This window comes from Vicugna pacos, chromosome 5 (genome assembly GCF_048564905.1).
Source record: "Vicugna pacos chromosome 5, VicPac4, whole genome shotgun sequence".
Classification (NCBI taxonomy): Eukaryota; Metazoa; Chordata; class Mammalia; order Artiodactyla; family Camelidae; genus Vicugna; species Vicugna pacos.
The window spans coordinates 43990780-44010811 of record NC_132991.1 but is presented as its reverse complement, the minus strand read 5'-3'; the positions used below and the strand labels follow the sequence as shown (position 1 = coordinate 44010811).

Sequence of the window (20032 nt, the reverse complement as noted above, 5' to 3'; positions counted from 1 at the left end):
ATATAAAACCTTTATAGTCCTCTCTGACCTCAGAATAAATCTATATAAAACTGTTGTTCAAAATTTCTAGGTAGTATTTATAGTCATGATTACTTCTTAATTTTTTAAAGATTTCCCCCTGTCTTGTCCCAAAAAAGAATTTAAGGTTGCTGAACTTCTAAATATATCTTTTGTTCATCTCAGTCGTGCCTAGCACGTAGTTACCACTCAAGAGATCTTGTTGAATAAAATCAATGAATGTATTGAATTGGTAATAAATGTGTATGCTTGTATTATCCAAAGATTTTGACTTTGTGATATCATTAGTTTTTCTTTTGAAACTTGAAGAAATTGTGTATTCAGTATAATTCCAATGAAGGATGGATGCCTCCCATCCAAAAAAGTTGTATTTCTTAGCAACTTTTTAATTCAGTATTCATAAAACTGATGAAAAGTCCATTTTAGAGCAAAACTTCTAATTAAAGAACTGTGATCTGTAATAATATGGATCACTTTATCAATATGATCATGTAAGAACAATATTTGAAATCTAGTTTATTTTTAAAAATCTTTTAATTTGGAAATACCTTTTAGAAAATTAAAACATTTTACCAAATAGCGTTCATATTAAAGCATGTTATTGTCGTTGTGTTTGTGTTGACCAAGCTTTATTATTATTTACAGGCATGAATTGGTTTGTCAGTTATGCAGCTGCCACTTGTCTTTTCTTTTTTTAATTCATTGCTTTGCTTTTATGAAATTAGTAGCCATTGAGCAATATAAATAATGTAGTTTTTAAAGCAGATCCTTTAATGTGATTTGTTTGATCTCCCGTTATTGGGACCTTAAAAAATTGACCTGTATCTATTGATACATCATTTGATTTTTGGATTTCTGAAGTTGGCATCTGACCCTCTAAGGACTCTTACTTAATATTCCTTTGATGCCCATCACTACCCAACTCAAGCATCATATTCTTTTAATTAGGGAAGTTAAATTTGGCACATTTTCTTTCTGATGTCGTATATCATAGATAGTTATGACTGACTTTAAATCTATAAATTTTTTCCATTTTATATTTTAGGAAAAAGTATTGGGGGACGTGGCCACAAAATTAGTGACTATTTTGAAGTAAGTTTTTGATGAATATCTTCAGTTCTTATTATAATTTTGCTATGGACGATAATTTGTTTGAAGCATAAGGACAACTTTTGATTATCTACTTGATTAAAGCAGAACTTCAGTACTGTGTGATGTCTTGTCTTCCTAAGAACATTAATATTTATGTTTACTTTGACATGACACATCATAATTTTCAAAGTACACTCTAACATATTTGCTTACAACAGCCAAGGAGATAGGCAAAATAGGTATTAGTATTCCTGTTTTACAGATGAGGAAACCAGAGATGTAAAGTAGCCTACCCAAAGGCAAATTCCAAATGGAAGAGCAAAGAGTAGAACTTCAAGTCTAGCAGCCTCTACTTCAGAATTCTTTCTGCTGTCAGTATAGGCTTTATTGTAAAACAGCGATAGTTGAGCCCTGTGGATGGAGATATAATAGTATATCTCCATATATAATAGTATATCTCCATATGTAAATATAAATATACATAAGTATATAAATATAACATATAAATGTGAATGTAAAATCTCCAATATAAATAATGACAGAGATGGGAATCTAAAAGAGTCCCTGAAAATAATAAACAGTGGTAAATTCAAATTCTTATCCAATTTGGAATGTTTCCTTGCTTCTACACAGAAACATTTCTAACTACCAGTTTTAAATTACAAAATATTAAAGTGATTATTAAAACAACAAATATTTGTATTTACTTGAGAGAGCAGAATTTGCTGATTAGGGAAAGGCCTACATTTCCAGAATGTTTTTTTTTATTCTCCTTTGTGTTTCTTTCTTGGGTTTACAGAATATAAGGTAAAACAGTTGCTGACTATAAGATACACCTAATGCTCATTAGTTGAGGTCAGTCCTTCAGTGTCAATATCATTTAAAAATCTTGACCAAAAGTAGAATCAGTTCAGATAAATCTCACGTGTCTTGAATGCCTACTATGTGTTGAGCATTATGCTAGGCACTACAGATAAAACAATTTAGTCAGAGTCCCTATGTTGCAGGAAGTTTTTTAAAATGAGCACATTAGAAAGTCCCCATCTCTTGTTCATACCTGATTCCCTGAGAGGAAGCCATCAGCAGTAAATTGGTTTCTCCTCCCATTCTTTGTTCAGAAAACATGAGAAATGAGAAAGCTGTGAAACAGATTAGATGGCTTCTCTTCGTATGCAGCTATGTCATGCACTGTAATGCATGTCATGCATGTAAAAAAGGATTGATTTTTATTAGATTTTGTGCTGTTTAAAAGGAAGGGGACTTGGTCCATATAGTTCTTTTATGTAGTGCTATGAACATTTGGGTATTTAACAGATCTTGAGAATGACAGTTCTGTTTTAAGATGGTTGATTATATTCACTAACACCTACATGTAAACATGTTAAAGTTTTTTGGGATTAGGGATCATGCTGGTTTAACAAACATTTATAAGGGAACTGTTCTAAAATTTGGAAGAAAAATGAAATACATTCTTTGCCTTAGGGGAATTTGTCTTTGAGTCTGCCACAATAATAATGATAAGATATGTTTAAATTTATTCATAATGCTGTGTCTAAAATAGCATCTGTCTAAAACTCTGTTAATAAATAGAGATATTTTCTTTTTCCCTCAGTACCAAGGTGGGAATGGCTCCAGTCCAGTAAGAGGTATACCTCCTGCAATCCGTTCTCCTCAGAATTCACATTCACATTCCACTCCTTCCTCATCTGTAAGTTTTACATGTGTAGTCTTATGTCTCAGATGTTATGTATATTGAATGAATAACTTTTATAATTTGTTGTCTTTATTGGGGACTTTTTATATATTAGTGTTTATCTTTTAAAAAAATTATTCTGTAAGGTGAGTTGAATCTTTTTTTAATGATTTGATGCTATTAGAACTTTATTTCAGAAAGTGAGATTCTTAACTTAAAGATTTACCAAGTTAATTATATCCAAGAAGTTAATGTTTTCTGTAAAAGAATGCTGTTGAGTCTGTGGACTAAAATGAATCCTTTGTATCAGTCCATATTCAGTTACTGATTTCTAATGTCTAACATTCTTATCAGTTAAATTTCTTACCACTGAAATGATAGCATAATTCCTTTTGGGGATCCTTGAGAAAAGAATAGGCAGCCATCAGCCTCAGATAGTTTAGTTTGGTATAGGAGAAGGATCTTGGACCTAAAAATTTCATAAATACTTTTTGGTTTGTTTCTAGCTTTTTAAGATCTAGTTCTTTTATACAAATTATTTTGTGTTGGATTTTGGATTTCACTTTATATTTTTACTTTCATTATGTGAAAGTTCATTGTCTAACCATAAAACAATGTTGGCTTTCAGTAATTTAAAGATGAATTAAAGACTTTAAAAATTCAGAGTATCTCTTATTTATTCAAGTACCCTGTTTTTACTTCCAGTGTCCCCTCCTAGTCCTGTCTATAGACATATGCTTTTTTATGTCTTACTCATTTCGTACCTTGGGGCACATCATATTGTTATATACCAAGTAAAGCATAAGATACAACAATAACTTTGAGTTGTAGTGATAGCATTGGTACAGAATATAACCTGCTGCTTTCAATGAATGTATTTTAAAACTAGTGCGTAGATAAACCATGACACTTGTCAGTGAATTGATATTGTACTATATATGGGCGTGCATTGTTGTCCCTAGTACTAAAAGAGTTCTGTATTAAGTCCTTTTAGTTTTACTTTTGAACCTCATAATCTGTTTTTAATATTTTTGTTTTAAAATGATATATTTGGCCTTATTTTATTTAACATTTAATTTTCTTTTATGGCCCTCAAGGGTGGGAAATATATGGCTGGTTATTTCTTTCACTGGGCCTGATGTGAAGGAGGTGAATGCTTATTGAATAAATGGTGATTAGTAAGTTTTAAAAAGTCAGTTCTATTTTAATTCATTTACTCAATGAATGCTTATTGAATAAATGGTGATTAGAAGTTTTAAAAAGTCAGTTCTATTTCAATTTATTTAATTTCCTGATAAAAATTTAAGAAATGTTTAGTTGTTGTGAGGTAGAAGCCTGTTTTTTTTCCCTTGCTAATGTAAAACTTTTAATATTTTATTAAGGTTCGACCGAATAGCCCTTCTCCTACTGCATTAGCTTTTGGGGACCACCCTGTTTTACAACCAAAGCAGTTATCCTTTAAAATTACTCAGGTAAGTAGTAATTAAAATTTCTTTGTATGACTTATAAGAAACCAGTGACCAACTTTGTAATCACAAATAAGATGTCTTCTCTTTGTTTTAGATGTAGTCATAAAGTAAAATTCTATATCAAGAAAGCTAACTACTAAAGAAAAAGAAACAATTTATAGGGGGTGAGAAATTGAAATACTAATTTACTATCAGCTTGTCCTTTGTTACACAGTGATTAAATATATATATCTTTTAAGCAAATTAAATAAATAGAACAACCATGTCTATCCTGTTTACTGATTCTTTCTGAACTTAATATCAAAGTACATATAATTGATATCTTCATGAAGGTGTTCTATTTGTTACAAATGGACGTTAAAGCAGTTCATTTTGGGTGTCTTTTTGTATATTCATATATACTTAACACACTTACAAAAATCATTTGAAAATTAATTAGCTATCTTTTATAATTGGTTTTATGGATTTTGAGTACTTTTTTCATTTTAACTTTATACATGTGACAGTTTTTGGATGACAGTGTCTCAGACCAGGGATTGAAGAAGTAGATCATCTTGCTTACCACCTTAGTTGTGCAATTTATTGCCTTTCAACTTTTTTTGTCAGGTCTTGTCCAGACTGTTGTGCATGCATCAAAACTTCTTTGTTTGGATAATGTTTAGGCGAGGATTTACAGATTTATTGCTTTCAGTCAGCAAACACTTCATGAAAGTTTTTGACATGTTCAAAAATCAGCTAGAGTTGATAGCACAAAGTAGTGGTTATATTGGATTTTAATGAACAACATATCAATATTCTAAAATTTTAAATAACCTTTTAAATGTTTTTTAAGTTTGTAGCACTTGTACTTTTGAAAATATTAAAAGTTAAAACTAAACCTTTTGGGATACCTTCATATACACACACCATACAAACTCTAACGTTTTCTTTGGTTTTTAATCAGAGCAAAATCTTAATTTTATGTCTGCATGCAATGATATATATATATGTATATGTATGTATGTATATAATGGAGATAATAAAATAGCTTTCTTTCATTTAGACTGATCTTACAATGCTGAAATTAGCAGCATTAGAAAGTAATAAAAACCAGGACCTGGAAAAGAAGGAAGGTCGTATAGATGACTTGCTCAGGGTAAGTAATAAGTCATGGACAGAAAAAAATTGAATAAATTATTTGGCAATAGTAAGACTATTGAGAAAATACTTAGCATTGTAAAATATATATATATATATATATTGCTGGGAAAAAATAAGCTTTTTATGGTAGTGTAATACGTAATTGAAAATACTGACTTTTTAAAGAAAAAACTTTTATTAGCTCTTTAAATGTGAATGAGAAACAGTTGGAGAAATACGAGGAAGTTTATAAAATTTATTTATATTTGATCAGCTATCCTAAGAGAGATACCCATATCATGTTAGTTTTAAAGTTAGTTGATTTTGTTAAGCTTAAACCTGTACTGCCATTTGGTCCTATACCAGATGAAGTAACTGCTGCAATCTTGTGAGATTTTTAATGGAAACTTATAAAAAGACACATCAAAAAGTATACTTAATATGTGAGTAAGGGATGAAACATTGGTTCTCACCCCTTGCTGCTCCTTAGAATCACCAGATGGAAAGGATGGGAGGCGGTTTATATAAGTACTGATGCCTAAACTCCACCCTAAGGAATTCTGTTAAATTAATGTGATGTAGCACTTGGGCATTGGTGGTTTTAAAAGCCTCTCCAAAATGATTCTAATTGAAGCCAGCACTGAGAACCGTTAGTATAGAAACTCAATGAAACCATCATCTGTGATCATACCATAATTACCGATACTTTTGAAACATTCAGTGTGTTTCTGATCCCATCCCACTCTCTCTCTCTCACATCCCTTTACCATTAATCACTAGTCTACTTTTTGTATTTATTTCTTATGCCTTTGTGTTTCTTTGTAGTTATAGTCCATATATCGTATACATTCGTAATGACATATTATTTCAGTTTATTTTTGAACTTCATATTAGCAAAATTACACTGTATGTACCCTTTTGCCCTGCTTGTTTTCACTAAGCGTTTTACATGGGATTGTCATGTAGTTTGTCCATTTCGTGGCTATATAGTAAGGCATTATATGAATGTACCATACTTTATTTTTTCTAATTTGGTGGATATTTTATTCCCACTTTTTGCTAATGTGAACAATACTTGTACATGTCTAAGAACATTCTTGTTCATGTCTTCTATGGCAAATGTGGAAGAATTTCTCTTTGGTGTATACTTAGGAGAGATGTGGCCAAAGTACAAGGCATGCAGATCTTCAGCTGTACTTTATATGGCAAATTTTTTCCAAGGTGGTTGGGTCAGCTTACACTCCCGCCAGCAATGGGCAAGAAGTAATCTTACTCCTCATTATCCTTGCCGAGGTTTATTATAATCATATTTAAGTTTTTGGGGGGGTCAATTTAATGGACATATCATGGTGTTTGTTATTATGCATCCACTTCATTTTTTGAGAAGCTTTTAAAATATTAACCATTTGTATTTCTTCTGTGATGTAACTGATTATATATTTTTGCTCATTCTTTTTGTTGTATTGCTGTCTTTTTTTCAAATTGATGCCATTCTAGTTGATCATATATGTTGATTTCTCTCCCAGTGTGAGTTGTGTTTTTATTTCTTCCTACTGTCTTAATGACTAGATCATTTAAAAACATATGTTTTTGTTTATAGTTTATTTTGTTTGTACCATAGATTTACCAAAAGAATTGTTTTTACCCCTAAGATCATGAAGATGTTCTATATTTTCTTTTAAAAGTTTTATAGTTTTTCAGTACAAGTTGTTAATCTCATTGGAATTCATTTTTGGGTATGGTGTGAAGTAGGGTTTCATTTCGATTTCTTCTATATAGATAAGCAGTTATTCAGATCGTTTAATTACAAGTCCACTCTAGCTTTCATACACACGTGGGTCTATTTCTGTATTCTCTCCTATATACCATCTTCTATTTGTATATTCCTGTACTGATACCACAGCATCTTTTTATCCTTAGCAGTTAGTTGGCTTTGACTGTTAGTAGCAGAGAACATAAACAACGGCACTTTAAGTGAGATACCAATATCATTTTTTGAGAGGGGAATGGAAGGGGGGCAGTCCAGGTGTGATGGCTCCACAGTGTAATATGGCATCTTGACTCCTTCAGTTTTTCTGCTCCTTCATCCTTAGTACATGGCATTCATCTTAAAGATGATATCAAGGTACGAAATATTAGAGTCACAGTGATGATATCTGTGTTATTAAGCAGAAAACAGTAAATAGAAGGGGATAACATAAAATGCAACAATTCTTTGTACAGCCTTCTTGGGTATTCCATCAAACAACTTGTGCTTATATTTCATGACCACCATTAGCTGCAAGTGAAGTTGAGAAATATGATCTTTTAGCTAAGCAAATGTCAATGCAGAATAAAATGTTGGTTTTCCATTATTAAGAAAGGAGAAAATAGACTTGGGTGATTATAATTACTTAATCTTAATCTTAGTAATCTTAAATCTTGACATGTGGTCGAACAAATATCCTCTCCTTTTTGGCTATTTTTTGGCCCTTTGCAGTCTTAGAGAAGTGTTAAAATCAGTTTTTCAAGTTACACACACACACACACACACACACACACACACACACACACACACACAGTTTTTTGAGGTTTTGTTTGAATTGAACCTAGTGATGAGGGTCTGGTGCTAAATTCCATATATGTTCCTCTGAAAGTATCTTTATTTTACCCTTTTTCCTTGAAAAACAATTTAAGGTTGGCAGCTATGTTTTCTCCCAGCACTTTTGATTTATTACGCCACCGTCTTTTTGCTTCCACCATGATTTGCCTAGACCTACGGTTTTCAAAGAATGCTCCCTAGACCAGAAGAATCAGCATTACTGGAGAACTTACTGGAAATAGACTTTCAGATCCTACTCTAAACCTGCTAACTCAGAAACTCTTAAGGATGGATCTCAGCAATCTGTGTTCCAACAGCCTCTTCAGGTTATTCTCTGGTGACTCTACCAGACTAAGCAGGCTAACACTTATCTTCTGAGCTTAGAGAGAGGCCCCTTCTGTGAGCATATGGCTGCCCACGGAGTCAACAAAACTGCTATTCATATGGCCCAGAAAGATGGTGACACTAGTTGGCTATTGGATAGGCATCTGCAGTGCCATCCACAGGTTTAACAGAGAAAAAGTTTTATTAGTTACAAAACGTGGAAGAGAACTAATTCCTTTTTAAGAAGTGTCACTTTATATTACTGTACTTCAGTTATTTTTAACTGAGATAGATGGCGTTGCCCTATTATAGAAGTAAGAAAACTGAAGTGAGTTTCAGATAACTGATTTAACTTAGCTAAGATTATATACCTTAGAGTGTGGGTTTGAACCCATGGAGTATGGATACAAATTCTGTGCTCTTTCCACTACACAATTAAGCAGCACTTAACAATATTGTCCCATGGTTAGTAGATGTTTTAACTATTTTTTAGTATCATACTCAAATATTTAATCTTATTAATCATTCTCTTTATGTAAGCTCAGAATGTTAAAAGTATTAAGTGTTTCATGTACACAAATTTTAGACCTTTTTCATTGTCTCCTCATGTTGTAGGCTAACTGTGATCTCAGACGGCAGATAGATGAACAACAGAAATTACTTGAAAAATACAAGGAACGATTAAATAAGTGCATATCAATGAGCAAGAAACTGCTTATTGAAAAGGTAAGTTAAAAGTTCAGTACATTTGGCCTCTCCTTTCACTAACCTCTTAACCTTGTATGCTTTTAAAATTTAAATTAATAAAATTGAATGATAATTTTTCCTCCTTTTTTCAGAGTACACAAGAAAAGCTGTCAAGCCGAGAGAAGAGTATGCAAGACAGATTACGCCTTGGGCATTTCACAACAGTTAGACATGGTGCTTCATTTACTGAACAATGGACAGATGGTTTTGCATTTCAGAATCTTGTAAAGTTAGTCATTCTTACATTTTAAAAAATTTAGTATTCCTTTGGGTTTTCATTGCTTTCAAAGATTATAGATTTGGAATTATGTTTTACCTCTACTCCTTATTACTCTTTAAAATCATAGAATTTAGTACATTTGAAAGGGGCATAAAACAGAGGTATTAGTTTTAGCGTTGGCAAACTTTTTGTTTAGCATTCATCCATACAGTATGATGTATTATTCTAAAGGACCTTGCAAAACATAAACGGGCCTACCTTTTTACAGAGTATTTGGGAGGAAATTGTTAAAAGTTTTAACTTTCATTGGAAGATTTATATCTATATATGTTTTGGGATTTTTCTACTTAGGTTCCCTCCCCTCAGTCTCCATTGCCTAATCCTTATTCCAATGTTTATATTCAGCACTTGTCTGCTGCTCTCTATTCCTGTGTAAAAGACAGAAACATTTTCTCTACAGCCTCAGATGCAGTAACTCATAAGTCATTTGAATACGTGGCTTTAGCATTTTTGAAGTTAACTTTAAAATAAATCATTGTTCCTAGAACCAGTTTCAAGTTAAAGGAAGTTTGCGCTGTAAAACCTAGTTTGGGCGAGTGCCTTCCCTTGTATATAGGTGGGCTTGTCCCCCAAACACAGAGACTCTGTGTTTACAGTGAGGTAGATGAAAGGTGAAAAAATTAATAAGAAGAAAATAAATCGTTACCATGTTTTCTTGAGTTCAGGTGGTCTGGATAAGGATAGGTTGACTATGTTAAAGAGCTGGGATCTATATGCTCCTCCCTTTTTTGCTGGAAAACTGTTAAAAACCTGAAAAGCAAGTAGTGCCAACATTTAATCAGCTTTGCCAGTCAGTTCACTTAAATGGAAAATGGAAGTAAAGCTTTATTTCACACAGTATCACATAAACATTGCTGTTTCAAACACTGGTTCCCAGGACTTACCGTAGAATGGCCTTCTGTCTTGGTTGATTTATTCAGCTTTTTTTTTTTCTAACACAGCTGTGCTGGGTGTTAGGTATACCATCATAAAGGATAGTGTCTTTGTGATAGTAAGGTATTTGGGTTTTATTCTGTGGATAATGGGGAACTGTTGAAGTTTTATGTAGTATGTGTGGTCAGAATTGAGTTTTAGAAAGATGACTGATGGTAATGTGGGAATAATATTGTAAAGAACATAAACTGTTGACAATTCAGATGGAGAAGTAGCCAAATGAAAGGTGATTAGGCTTGAGCTAAAATATTAACAGTAAAAGTAGAGAGTAGGAAATACATTTGAGACAGAACTTAAAGGTTTTTGAGTATTATGTGAGTTACTAAACCCAGACCTACAGTTGTCCTGGTAATGAATAAAAGAGGAGGTTACATAATATAACCTTAAATATAAACTAAAAATACAAATCTAAAATATAAACTATGCCAGTTAAACATTCTCCATTGAGCTGTCAAAAAAGAGCAAAATTGGAGCTTGTGGGTTGATGAACATGTAGAGGTTTGGAGAGGGTATCAGGCTCAGAGAGAACATGGAAGCGCCCCACCGTTTTCCCATACCTTGCCCTGTGCATTTCTTCCATCTGGCTGTTCTTGAGTTGTATCCTATTATAACAAACCAGTAATTCGTTTTTAAAAAACTTATTTGCATTTTTTATTACTAATAAGCATTTACTGAGGGCCTACGGTGTTACATACACATTTTATATCAAGCTATTTTATCGGTGTACATCAAGCTGTATACCAGTGATATAACCCAAAGTAGTTGGAGATGAGAAGAGAGAAAAAGAGTTAGTAATATTAAATTAACAATCTCTAAATTATATGGTCATTCCTGAATAATCAGTTATTAGCTATATATTCTAGTAATTCTTTACTCTCATTATTTCAGTAGGGTTATTGCTGCTTATTTTCACTTGTAACATCTTGATTGAGCCCTAAACTAGCTTTAAAATTAATTTTTAAAAATAAACTGAAATTGTTAATACTTCCAAAAGAATACTGGATTACAATCTTATTCTAGCTTTGCTATTTTTGAGATTTTTCTCTCCCATTTTACTCTTTTACCTAGGTGGTTCTTCATTCTTTCACTGCTACCATGTTCTACTACTATCTGGCTAGACCCGTAGGACGAGGAAATGTGTGTAAGCCAGTTCCGTACCAGCCGAGTAGAAGTTCTCTAGTTCTGGGTTGAATGGGGGTAGGGGAATAAAGGATTGAAACATTTGACTAATTCTAAATCTAAGTATCACAACCATGTAGATTTTTAAATTTAAAATTTTTTCTTAGCGTGGTGAGGTGACCTAAGAACATGGTTACTATTAAAACAAGCTTAATGTTGTATAATGGGGTGGTTTTTTAAAGCTTAACTGTTAACCTACTTCATGCTCTGATCAAATTGCTAAAATCTCCAACCTCTACTTTTATAGTAGACGTATCTATTAGTTTTTAGAATTGGTAAGCTTTAGATTCTTGAATGGGAAGCAGTAATATTTTTTTGCCCATTTTTCAAAGCTATGCAGACTTTTCTTGCTATTTCCTTTCTTTAAAGGGTCAAAATTCCTTCTTTCCTCCTACATTTCTTATGTAAGTTCAATTTTTGTTTCATTTCAAAGTATCACTTCACCATTCCCCAAATTTCTTTTTGATATAGATAGATTGAGAAAATAATACTCCATTAAATTCACATCTGTCTTTTGTAAGTTTTTCTGGAAACACTAAATGATGAGATACATGGATAAAACCTCCATACTTAACTCTGTCCTTTTTTTTTTTTTTTTAAGTAGCTCATTTATTTCATTCAGCAGATATTTATTGAATGCCTAGCATGTGCCAATCACTGTGCTGGGCACTAGGGATACAAGAGGATATAAAAGAATTGTAGTTTCTGTTCTCATGGAGTGATGTAGTCTCACCAGACACATTCTGATCAAGTATCGGTAGGAGTGATACTTGTTAGAAAGGAGGAGGTGGGAGCTGCAGGATAGCATGAGATTATATAGGGCAACACCTCTCTCCCTAGTCCAGGGGGTTTCAGGAAGACCTCATTTAGAAATGAATGTTTCAGATGAGAACTGGACAGTGAGAATTAGTTGATTCATAAGGGCAGGACATAAGGTTACAAATTTATATTATGATTTTTCATGTTTACTAATGTATTTTCATGTTTTAACTGTGAAAAGTAATGGAAGGTTAATGTATATTTTTTTACATTTATTTTTATTCAGGCAACAAGAATGGGTGAATCAGCAAAGAGAAGATATTGAAAGGCAAAGGAAACTTCTAGCCAAACGCAAACCTCCCACAGCTAACAATTCTCAGGCACCCTCTACCAATTCTGAACCAAAACAAAGGAAAAACAAAGCAGTCAATGGAGCAGAAAATGATCCCTTTGTTAGACCAAATTTACCACAACTGTAAGCCTACATTTTTACTTTTCCTTTTTTTAAATTGTTGCCAGTGGGCATGTGTGTTAGTATAATGGATGTTACTGATAATTAAATATTTGAATATAAAAATCATTATGGCCAGGAATCAGGGCAGTGTTTAAAAATTTTACCTCCGAATTAATAAGCCCTGAATGTCTGAATTCTACCTTTGTAAGTGGAGATTTACTAATCCTCTTTTAAAATGGAGGCTTAGATAGCTAAGAGGAAGCTGGAATCCACTCTTTCTTCCAGGTCTGAGTAGGTCAGTCATGAATTTTGATTATTCCAAGTCAGTGTTCCTATTAATGTTCCTTTCCTGAGAGAATGTTAGTTTAAGTAATATAACTGACATATTTTCTCAGCCTATGAAAGCAACACGTTGGGAAGCTGTAGGTATTGTTTTTCCCCGTTCTGCTTTTTTCCCCGTAAGTTTTCTGCATTAATGATAAATTACTCTTTATAATTCAAGGGACAAAGACATTTTAAAAAATAGTTATATGCTTATCATAGAAAATTTGGAAAATATAGAAGAACATATAATACAGTATATACCACGATCCCATCCCACAGAGAATAATAATTGTTAAAATTTCAGTGTACAGATGCAACATAACTTATATACGTTTTCTGTTCTATAAAAGAAAATGTTAAAATATGTATTAAATATAAAGTCTGTGTGAGTAGAAAATACACACCCCCTCTGATTGATGTTTTATGTGGATGTATTCTTTTTCTCCATTGTTGAAAGATGCTTCATCTGTGCTTTGAATCGCATCTCCTGCTATAGCAGGGACCTCTCCTGCTATACTTCCTTTATCTTACATCTTCAACCTTTTGCTCTACTGGTTTACTTTTAGAAAACAAAACAAAAGAACTTGCTGTTATAAATCTCTCTATTTTCCATATTCTATTTTCATCACTAGGTTTCCTAAAAGATTTCTCAGTGCTTGCAGTCTCTACTGCCTCACTTTCCAGTCTCTCCTTTCTTAACTGAAATTGTTCTTTAAAAGATTTTTATCTCCTTGATGCTAAATACCATAGACATTTGAGTCTTTAACTTGGCAGCTTTGGATAGTGTTGACTTACTTTTTTCCCCAATCTTTCTTGCCTTAGTTTTTGAAATAACCTTGTTCTCCTGATTTTCATTCAAACTTATCTGACTGCATCTTCTCAGTCTGTTCTGTGGACATCATATAATCTACCAGTTTGTAAAATGTAGGTTTTTTAAGGATCTGTCCTAGGCCATCTTACTTCTTACTCTGCGTATTTAGTGTCCTTGACTGTCAGCTTCTCCTAGGGATTCAGTTACCACGTGTATACTACTGATGTCCAAATTTTTGTCTCCAGCCCAGTTTTCTCTCTTAAGTATCAAAGGTTTATATCTCAGTCTTGAATGTCATATCTTTGTTTAGTTGATATTGGTACTTAAATGCCTCAGAAGAACCTCTAATGTAGTCTTTTCAAAATTGCATTTACTAAGCACAGACACACACACAACAAAATTGTATTTATTATTCTCTTCCCCATTTCAATCTCTCTCTCTGTCTACACACACACCCACACCCTGCCCTTTCCTTCTTGTGTGGTTTCTCTGTTATTGAATGGTATGGCCATCCTCTCAGTTCCACATGCTAAAATTCTGGTCGTCACCCTTAGCATTTTAGATTAAGGTTCTATTTGTTTTTTTATTAATCTGTTTCCATTATTTTCCATTAATAAATAGTTGATGATAATGTTACATTTTAAAGTCCAAAATCTGCTTCCTTCTTTAAATCTTTCCTAATTTAGGGGGAGGGAAGGGGGTGTTGTTGTAAGTGTAAGTAAAGCATTTGGCTATTGATATTTTTTTAAAGTGATTTACTTTTCATAAATTAATAAACTTATTGCTTAAAAAATGGGTGAGTGGGTAGGTGAGTGGTCATAGAGAAGAAAGTGTGTGTTAGCTTTAACTCCTCCCCTATAGACAGACACTCAGTCCTTCTAGATCTCAGATGTGTCCACTGCCATCTCTTATGTTTTCTTTTCCACCCTCGCTCTGCTCACATTTCAGCTTTGATCTAATCCTCCAATCCATTTTCATCTTGCAGTCAGTCTTTTTTTCCCCAAAATAAAAATACAATCCTTTTTCTTCCTTGTAAACCTAACACAGCTCTCCATTGCTTGAATGATTTTCTCCAAAAGTCTTAAAATGGCTTATAAAGCACTCTTGATCTGGCACTTTCTGACCTCTCCAGCCTCATCTTTTATCATTAACCAGTGCCTCCCACTCACCACCAACTTTTAAACTCCAACTGTTGTCTTAATTTTTGTTCATCTTTTAAATTCCATGCTAGATATTTCCTCCTCTTGAAAGCTTTTCCTTAACCTCTGAGGGATAGGAGTTAATTATCACTTTGAAATGTTGCCACAGTGCCCTCTGTGCTTCAGTTGCAGTTATCATCATTCATTCAGTTAATGACATTAGAAACATCTTTGCTTTTCCTTTGTTCTCTATGTCTTGTTTCCACAACATTTTTTAATCTGTTCGTCTTCATTGCCACTATGTTACTATAGGACGGCGTCTCTGTCTCTCTTTTTTAACTTAGATGATTGTTTCTTATGTGTCTTATGTTACATTCATGTTTATCCTTCACTGGCCTTCAAGATAAAATTCACTGTCATAAAGAACTTTTATAGACCTTCTCATTTCTCTCATTCTCCAATGTCTGCCCTATATCTCCTACATTAAAACTCTTTGAGTTCTCTAAATGGACTATGCTTTCTTGTTTCTGTGCCTTTGTACATCTTGTTCCTTATCTTTCTTTACCTGTCTAATTTCCTGTTCATCCTTTAAGGCTTTGCTCGAATACCAATTTCAACAGGAAGTCCTCTTTGACCTCTGTTCTTCCTAGATTCTTCCCCATTTGCCCTCAAGATAGGTGCCCATAGCCTTTTGTACACGCCTGTTAGTATTGTAGCATTTATCTCACTGTTTTATTTCTATAGTCCAATATCTGGTACAGTTCCTGGCATATGAAAGTGGTCAGTAAATACTAAATTACAATACATAAGCATTTGATTGAATTTCTTTTTCTTCTTCACAACATACCATTTTTCTAGTTTCTCCCAGATATTTTGCTTCCCACTGTCTTCCAGCATGCTAACAGCCCTAACTGTAGTTTATTAATAACTGTAGACTTGTCTCATTTCCATCCCATTTTAGTGCATATATTGACGTAGAACTAACCCTAAAGTTATACTGCTGTGTGTTCTTGGAGTGGTAATGAAAGTAATACTACGTAAAATTGGGTTACATCGTTATACAAATGCAATTTAAGTAGGGGAAAAAGCCGCAGAAGCGCTTAGATTCATGTATATTATTTTGGTTTTAGCAGCCATACTCTGCAACTGTCTTCCAAAAATTTCTTTTGAATCACTGTTTGGTGGAAACTAGGTTTTGCCTTGAAGAACGTATAGTATAATTATTAGAATAGAGATCATAAACCTTTCATTATTTCTCTATCGAGAAATTTAACATAGAAAATTAAGTTACTGCTATGTAGTGGTTAGGATTTTAAGCTATGTAGTTGGGAAGATGTGGAATCCAACTTCGACTCTTCTAGGTTGTTTTTTGGTAAACTGTTTTACTTCTTAGAGCCTCCATTTCTTCTCTTGTGAAAGTACCTACATCATAATGTTGAAAGGATGATATGAGGTAATGCACGTAAAATACTTAACTAATTTTTAACTACCAGCAAGTTTCAGTCAGGTTTTTTTGTAGTAATTTCTAATTTTAGTCGCAGAGACTTATTATTCAGAGTAAATAGTTTGCATAGCTAATATTACCTATGAATAATGTCTAAGTGATTCTTTAAATTGTATATTATTGAAACATGCTAATCAAAATTTTAACTTCATATTAAATATATTTTAAATTGTTTTGATTTTTTATCTATATTCTGTTTCACAGAGGATACTTGCAAAGTAATATTTTACCTTCTATTTTATGTTAATGAAGTTTTAAAGATCACTGTTTTCTCATTTAAGCTTTAATTTTAATTCAAGATTATATTTTATGTAGCATAAAGTTATTATTTGGTATATTACTTGTCTCTGGTAATTGCCATAACTGACTTTTTTAATTAATAAAATTTATTTTTAGAGCAGTTTTATTTAGTTCACAACAAAATTGAGCAGGCAAGTATAGTTTCCATAAACCTATTGTCCCCACACATGCACAGCCTCCCCCACTGTCACCATCCTGCACCAGAGTGGTACATTTGTTACCACTAATGAACCTACATTGACAAGTCATAGTCACTCAAAGTGCAGTGTTTGTTAAAGTTCACTTTTGGTATTGTATATTCTATGGGTTTTGACAAAGGTATAGGGATTGATTTTTTTAAATCCTGTCTGAAAAAACTTATTTTATTGGAGCATTTAATCCATTTTCATTTCATGTATTTACTTATTTATTAGGGCTTAAAGCTGATCTTCCTTTGTGCTTTCTATTTATCCTTCCTAGTCATTTTTTCCTACCTTTTCTTGGATTGCTTAGTTTTTGTTTATTCGATTATTTTTCTCTATTAGAAGTGTGTGTGTGTGCACGCACACACACACACGTTGTCTAGCATAGTGTTCATCTAAGCTATACCTATGTATTTATCATTGTTTTGCTCTGCATTTATCGTACATCTCTGATTTTACCTCTAGTAAGATCTTTTTGCCTAAGAATACCATTTAGAAATTTTCTCATAGTGTAGGTCTGTTGGTGGTGGTAGCTTTCAGTTTTTATTGGTCTGAAAATAGCCTTATTTTGCCTTTATTCTTGAAATATTTTTACTGATTTTAGAATTTTAGGTTGGTAGTTAGTTGAAGGTACTATTTTTCTGTCTTCCTGCTTGTTTCTATTGACCAGTCAGCTGACAGTCTGTAGAAAGACGATCTTGAATGGAGCAGAAGCAATAGTTGAAGGTTAGTTAAGAAGAATATTTTCAAATAAGAGGAAGATCAGTCTATAGATTCAAGAAGGCCAGAGAATTCCAAGTTGGATGAATAAAAAGAAATACCCAGAAACACCATAATAAAATTTGAGATAATCAAGAAAATGAGCAAAAACTCTCAAAAGCAGTCAAAGAGGGATGATGGGAGGATATGTTAAAAATAAAAGTTAAGAAAAAGTTATTCTAGGCAAATGCCAACTGAAAGAAAGCTGTATTATATCAGACACAGTAAAAGTTAAAGAAAAAAATACAAGAAATAAAATGGTTATTTCATAACTATAGATGTTTTAAAATCACCACCTAACATTTGCCCAATGTATGTTCTTTTTAAGCATGGACTTTTACAAAAATTGACCCTGTTAGGTCATAAAAGTCTCAGCAAATTTTAAAGAGTTGAAAGAGTTTTTGTAAGACTGGCATTGTTTCTTCCTTAAATGTTCCTTAAATAGAACACGCTCTCTGACCATAGTAGAATTAAGCTAGAAATCAGTAACAAAAAAGATAGTGGGAAAATCTCAGTGGAAATGAGAAGATATTTTTAGATGAATGATAGTGAAAGTGCTACGTAGCAAAATTTGTGAGATAAATATGAAACAATATCTAGAGGGAGATTTGTGGCCTTATATACATATATAGGAAAAGAAGAAAAACTAAAACTTTATAAACTAAACATCTATTTCAGCAAGTCAGAAGATGAGTAGTGTAATTAACCAAAAAAGGAAGGGAAGAAAGATAAGACCAGAAAGTAATGATAAAGGAAACAAACATATAATACAGAGAATCAGCCAATCCAATAAAAACTATGTGAGGTTTTTGTTTGTTTGTTTGTTTGTTTGTTTTGTGGGGGAGAGGGGACTAATAAAACTGAAATGAGAGAAAAGACAGCCATTATCAGGAGTGTAAAAAGGAATATTTGCTACAGAGTTTACAGATATTTAAAGGAAAACAAAATATCAATGGCTTAAACTTGAAATTTTTATGAAATGAATAAATTTCTAGAAAAATACAACTTAACAGAATTAACGCTACAAAGGAACAAAATCAAATAATTCTGTAATTATTAAATTGAATCTGTAATCAAAATGTTTGATCATAGAAAACTCCAGGTACAAATGGCTTCATCTATGCATTCTACCAAGCATTCAAGGAGGAAATAGAATCATTATTTTCAAAACTTTTGAAGAACAGCTAAGGCAGAAATACTTTATAAAAACGATAATTTATCAATATCAAGTTAGATTTACTTTAGGTATGCTGGGTTGTTTTAACACTAGGAAAATCAATGTGATTTTCCACATAAGAAGAAAGATCGTATGATCATCTTCATAAATAAAAAATACTGTATAATTTCAGCAATGATCTTTCATTAAAACTCTTAGCAAACAATCAGTAGAAAATAACTTCCTTAATCTACAGTGTACATTCTTTTTTGTTTTGTTGTTTTTGTTTTGTTTTTTGCTTATATATCTACATGTGCTGTTGGGTCACCATGCCCCCGTATGCCTTGTTTCTTCCTCCTGGCTTCCTTCTGGTGCTCCTGTTTAATGAAGCTCAGATGTTACCTCTTCTGTGACTTTCCCCAGTTTCCTTAAGATAAATTTTTTTTCCTTTGCACTGTGTACTCATAGCTGTATTATCCAAGATAATCACCTTATTTTATGATAAGCAAAGTAGCAACGTTAACCCCATTTAATCCTGTGCCTTGTAAGGTAACATATTCACAAGTTCCAAGGATTAGGATGAGGCATCTTTGGGAAGTCATCATTCTACCTATACAGTCTGTCCTCTAACCCAAGATTCACATCTTTCCCACACACAGAATTCATTAATTCTGTATATACCCAGAGTCTCAACTTCACTACAGCCTAAATTCCATATCCAAAGTCTCATCAGCTCAGTCATTTTAAATCTTAGTATGTAAATCAGTTATGAATGAGACTCTGTGTATAACCCACCTTAAGATACAGTTCCTCTTAATCTATAAACCTGTGAACCTGAAGAAACAAGTTACCTCTTCCCAAAATACAGTGGTGGAGACAGGCATAGGATAATAGTTTTAGACACTTGTTCAAACAAAGAAATTAAAGCTGTCACTAACCCCAAGCAGTTCTGAAATCCACCTGGGCAGACTGTGGTTTTAAGATCTGGTAATAATTTTTCTGTAGCTTTTGGCTCTGCGAGCTCATATACTCTGTTTTTCATGAAGATTGCTTTTTCATGAAAGTTAACGTGTATTGTTGCTGAGTAGCTTCATCAGCCAGTTTCTGTAGAGTTTTGAATGTCTGACATTTCGTTTTGTACTTTCTCTGTCCCTTAAAATCCAAGCTAGCAGTGTTTCTGAAGGTACGAAGTTCTCATGAATCCTGTGG

At 32.9% G+C, this 20032-nt stretch overlaps 1 protein-coding gene across 5 annotated transcripts in view; it reads left to right on the top strand.

The window, feature by feature from the left end:
* TLK1 (tousled like kinase 1) overlaps positions 1 to 20032 on the top strand; it is a 125973-nt gene that overhangs the window by 70426 nt on the left and 35515 nt on the right. For all 5 annotated transcript variants that reach the window (XM_072961141.1, XM_072961143.1, XM_072961142.1 and 2 more), the window contains 7 exons: positions 1064 to 1110; positions 2723 to 2818; positions 4186 to 4275; positions 5315 to 5407; positions 8912 to 9022; positions 9136 to 9272; positions 12481 to 12669. In XM_072961141.1, the coding sequence (XP_072817242.1) occupies positions 1064 to 1110; positions 2723 to 2818; positions 4186 to 4275; positions 5315 to 5407; positions 8912 to 9022; positions 9136 to 9272; positions 12481 to 12669 (763 nt within the window). The remainder of the gene's footprint in view (positions 1 to 1063; positions 1111 to 2722; positions 2819 to 4185; positions 4276 to 5314; positions 5408 to 8911; positions 9023 to 9135; positions 9273 to 12480; positions 12670 to 20032) is intronic.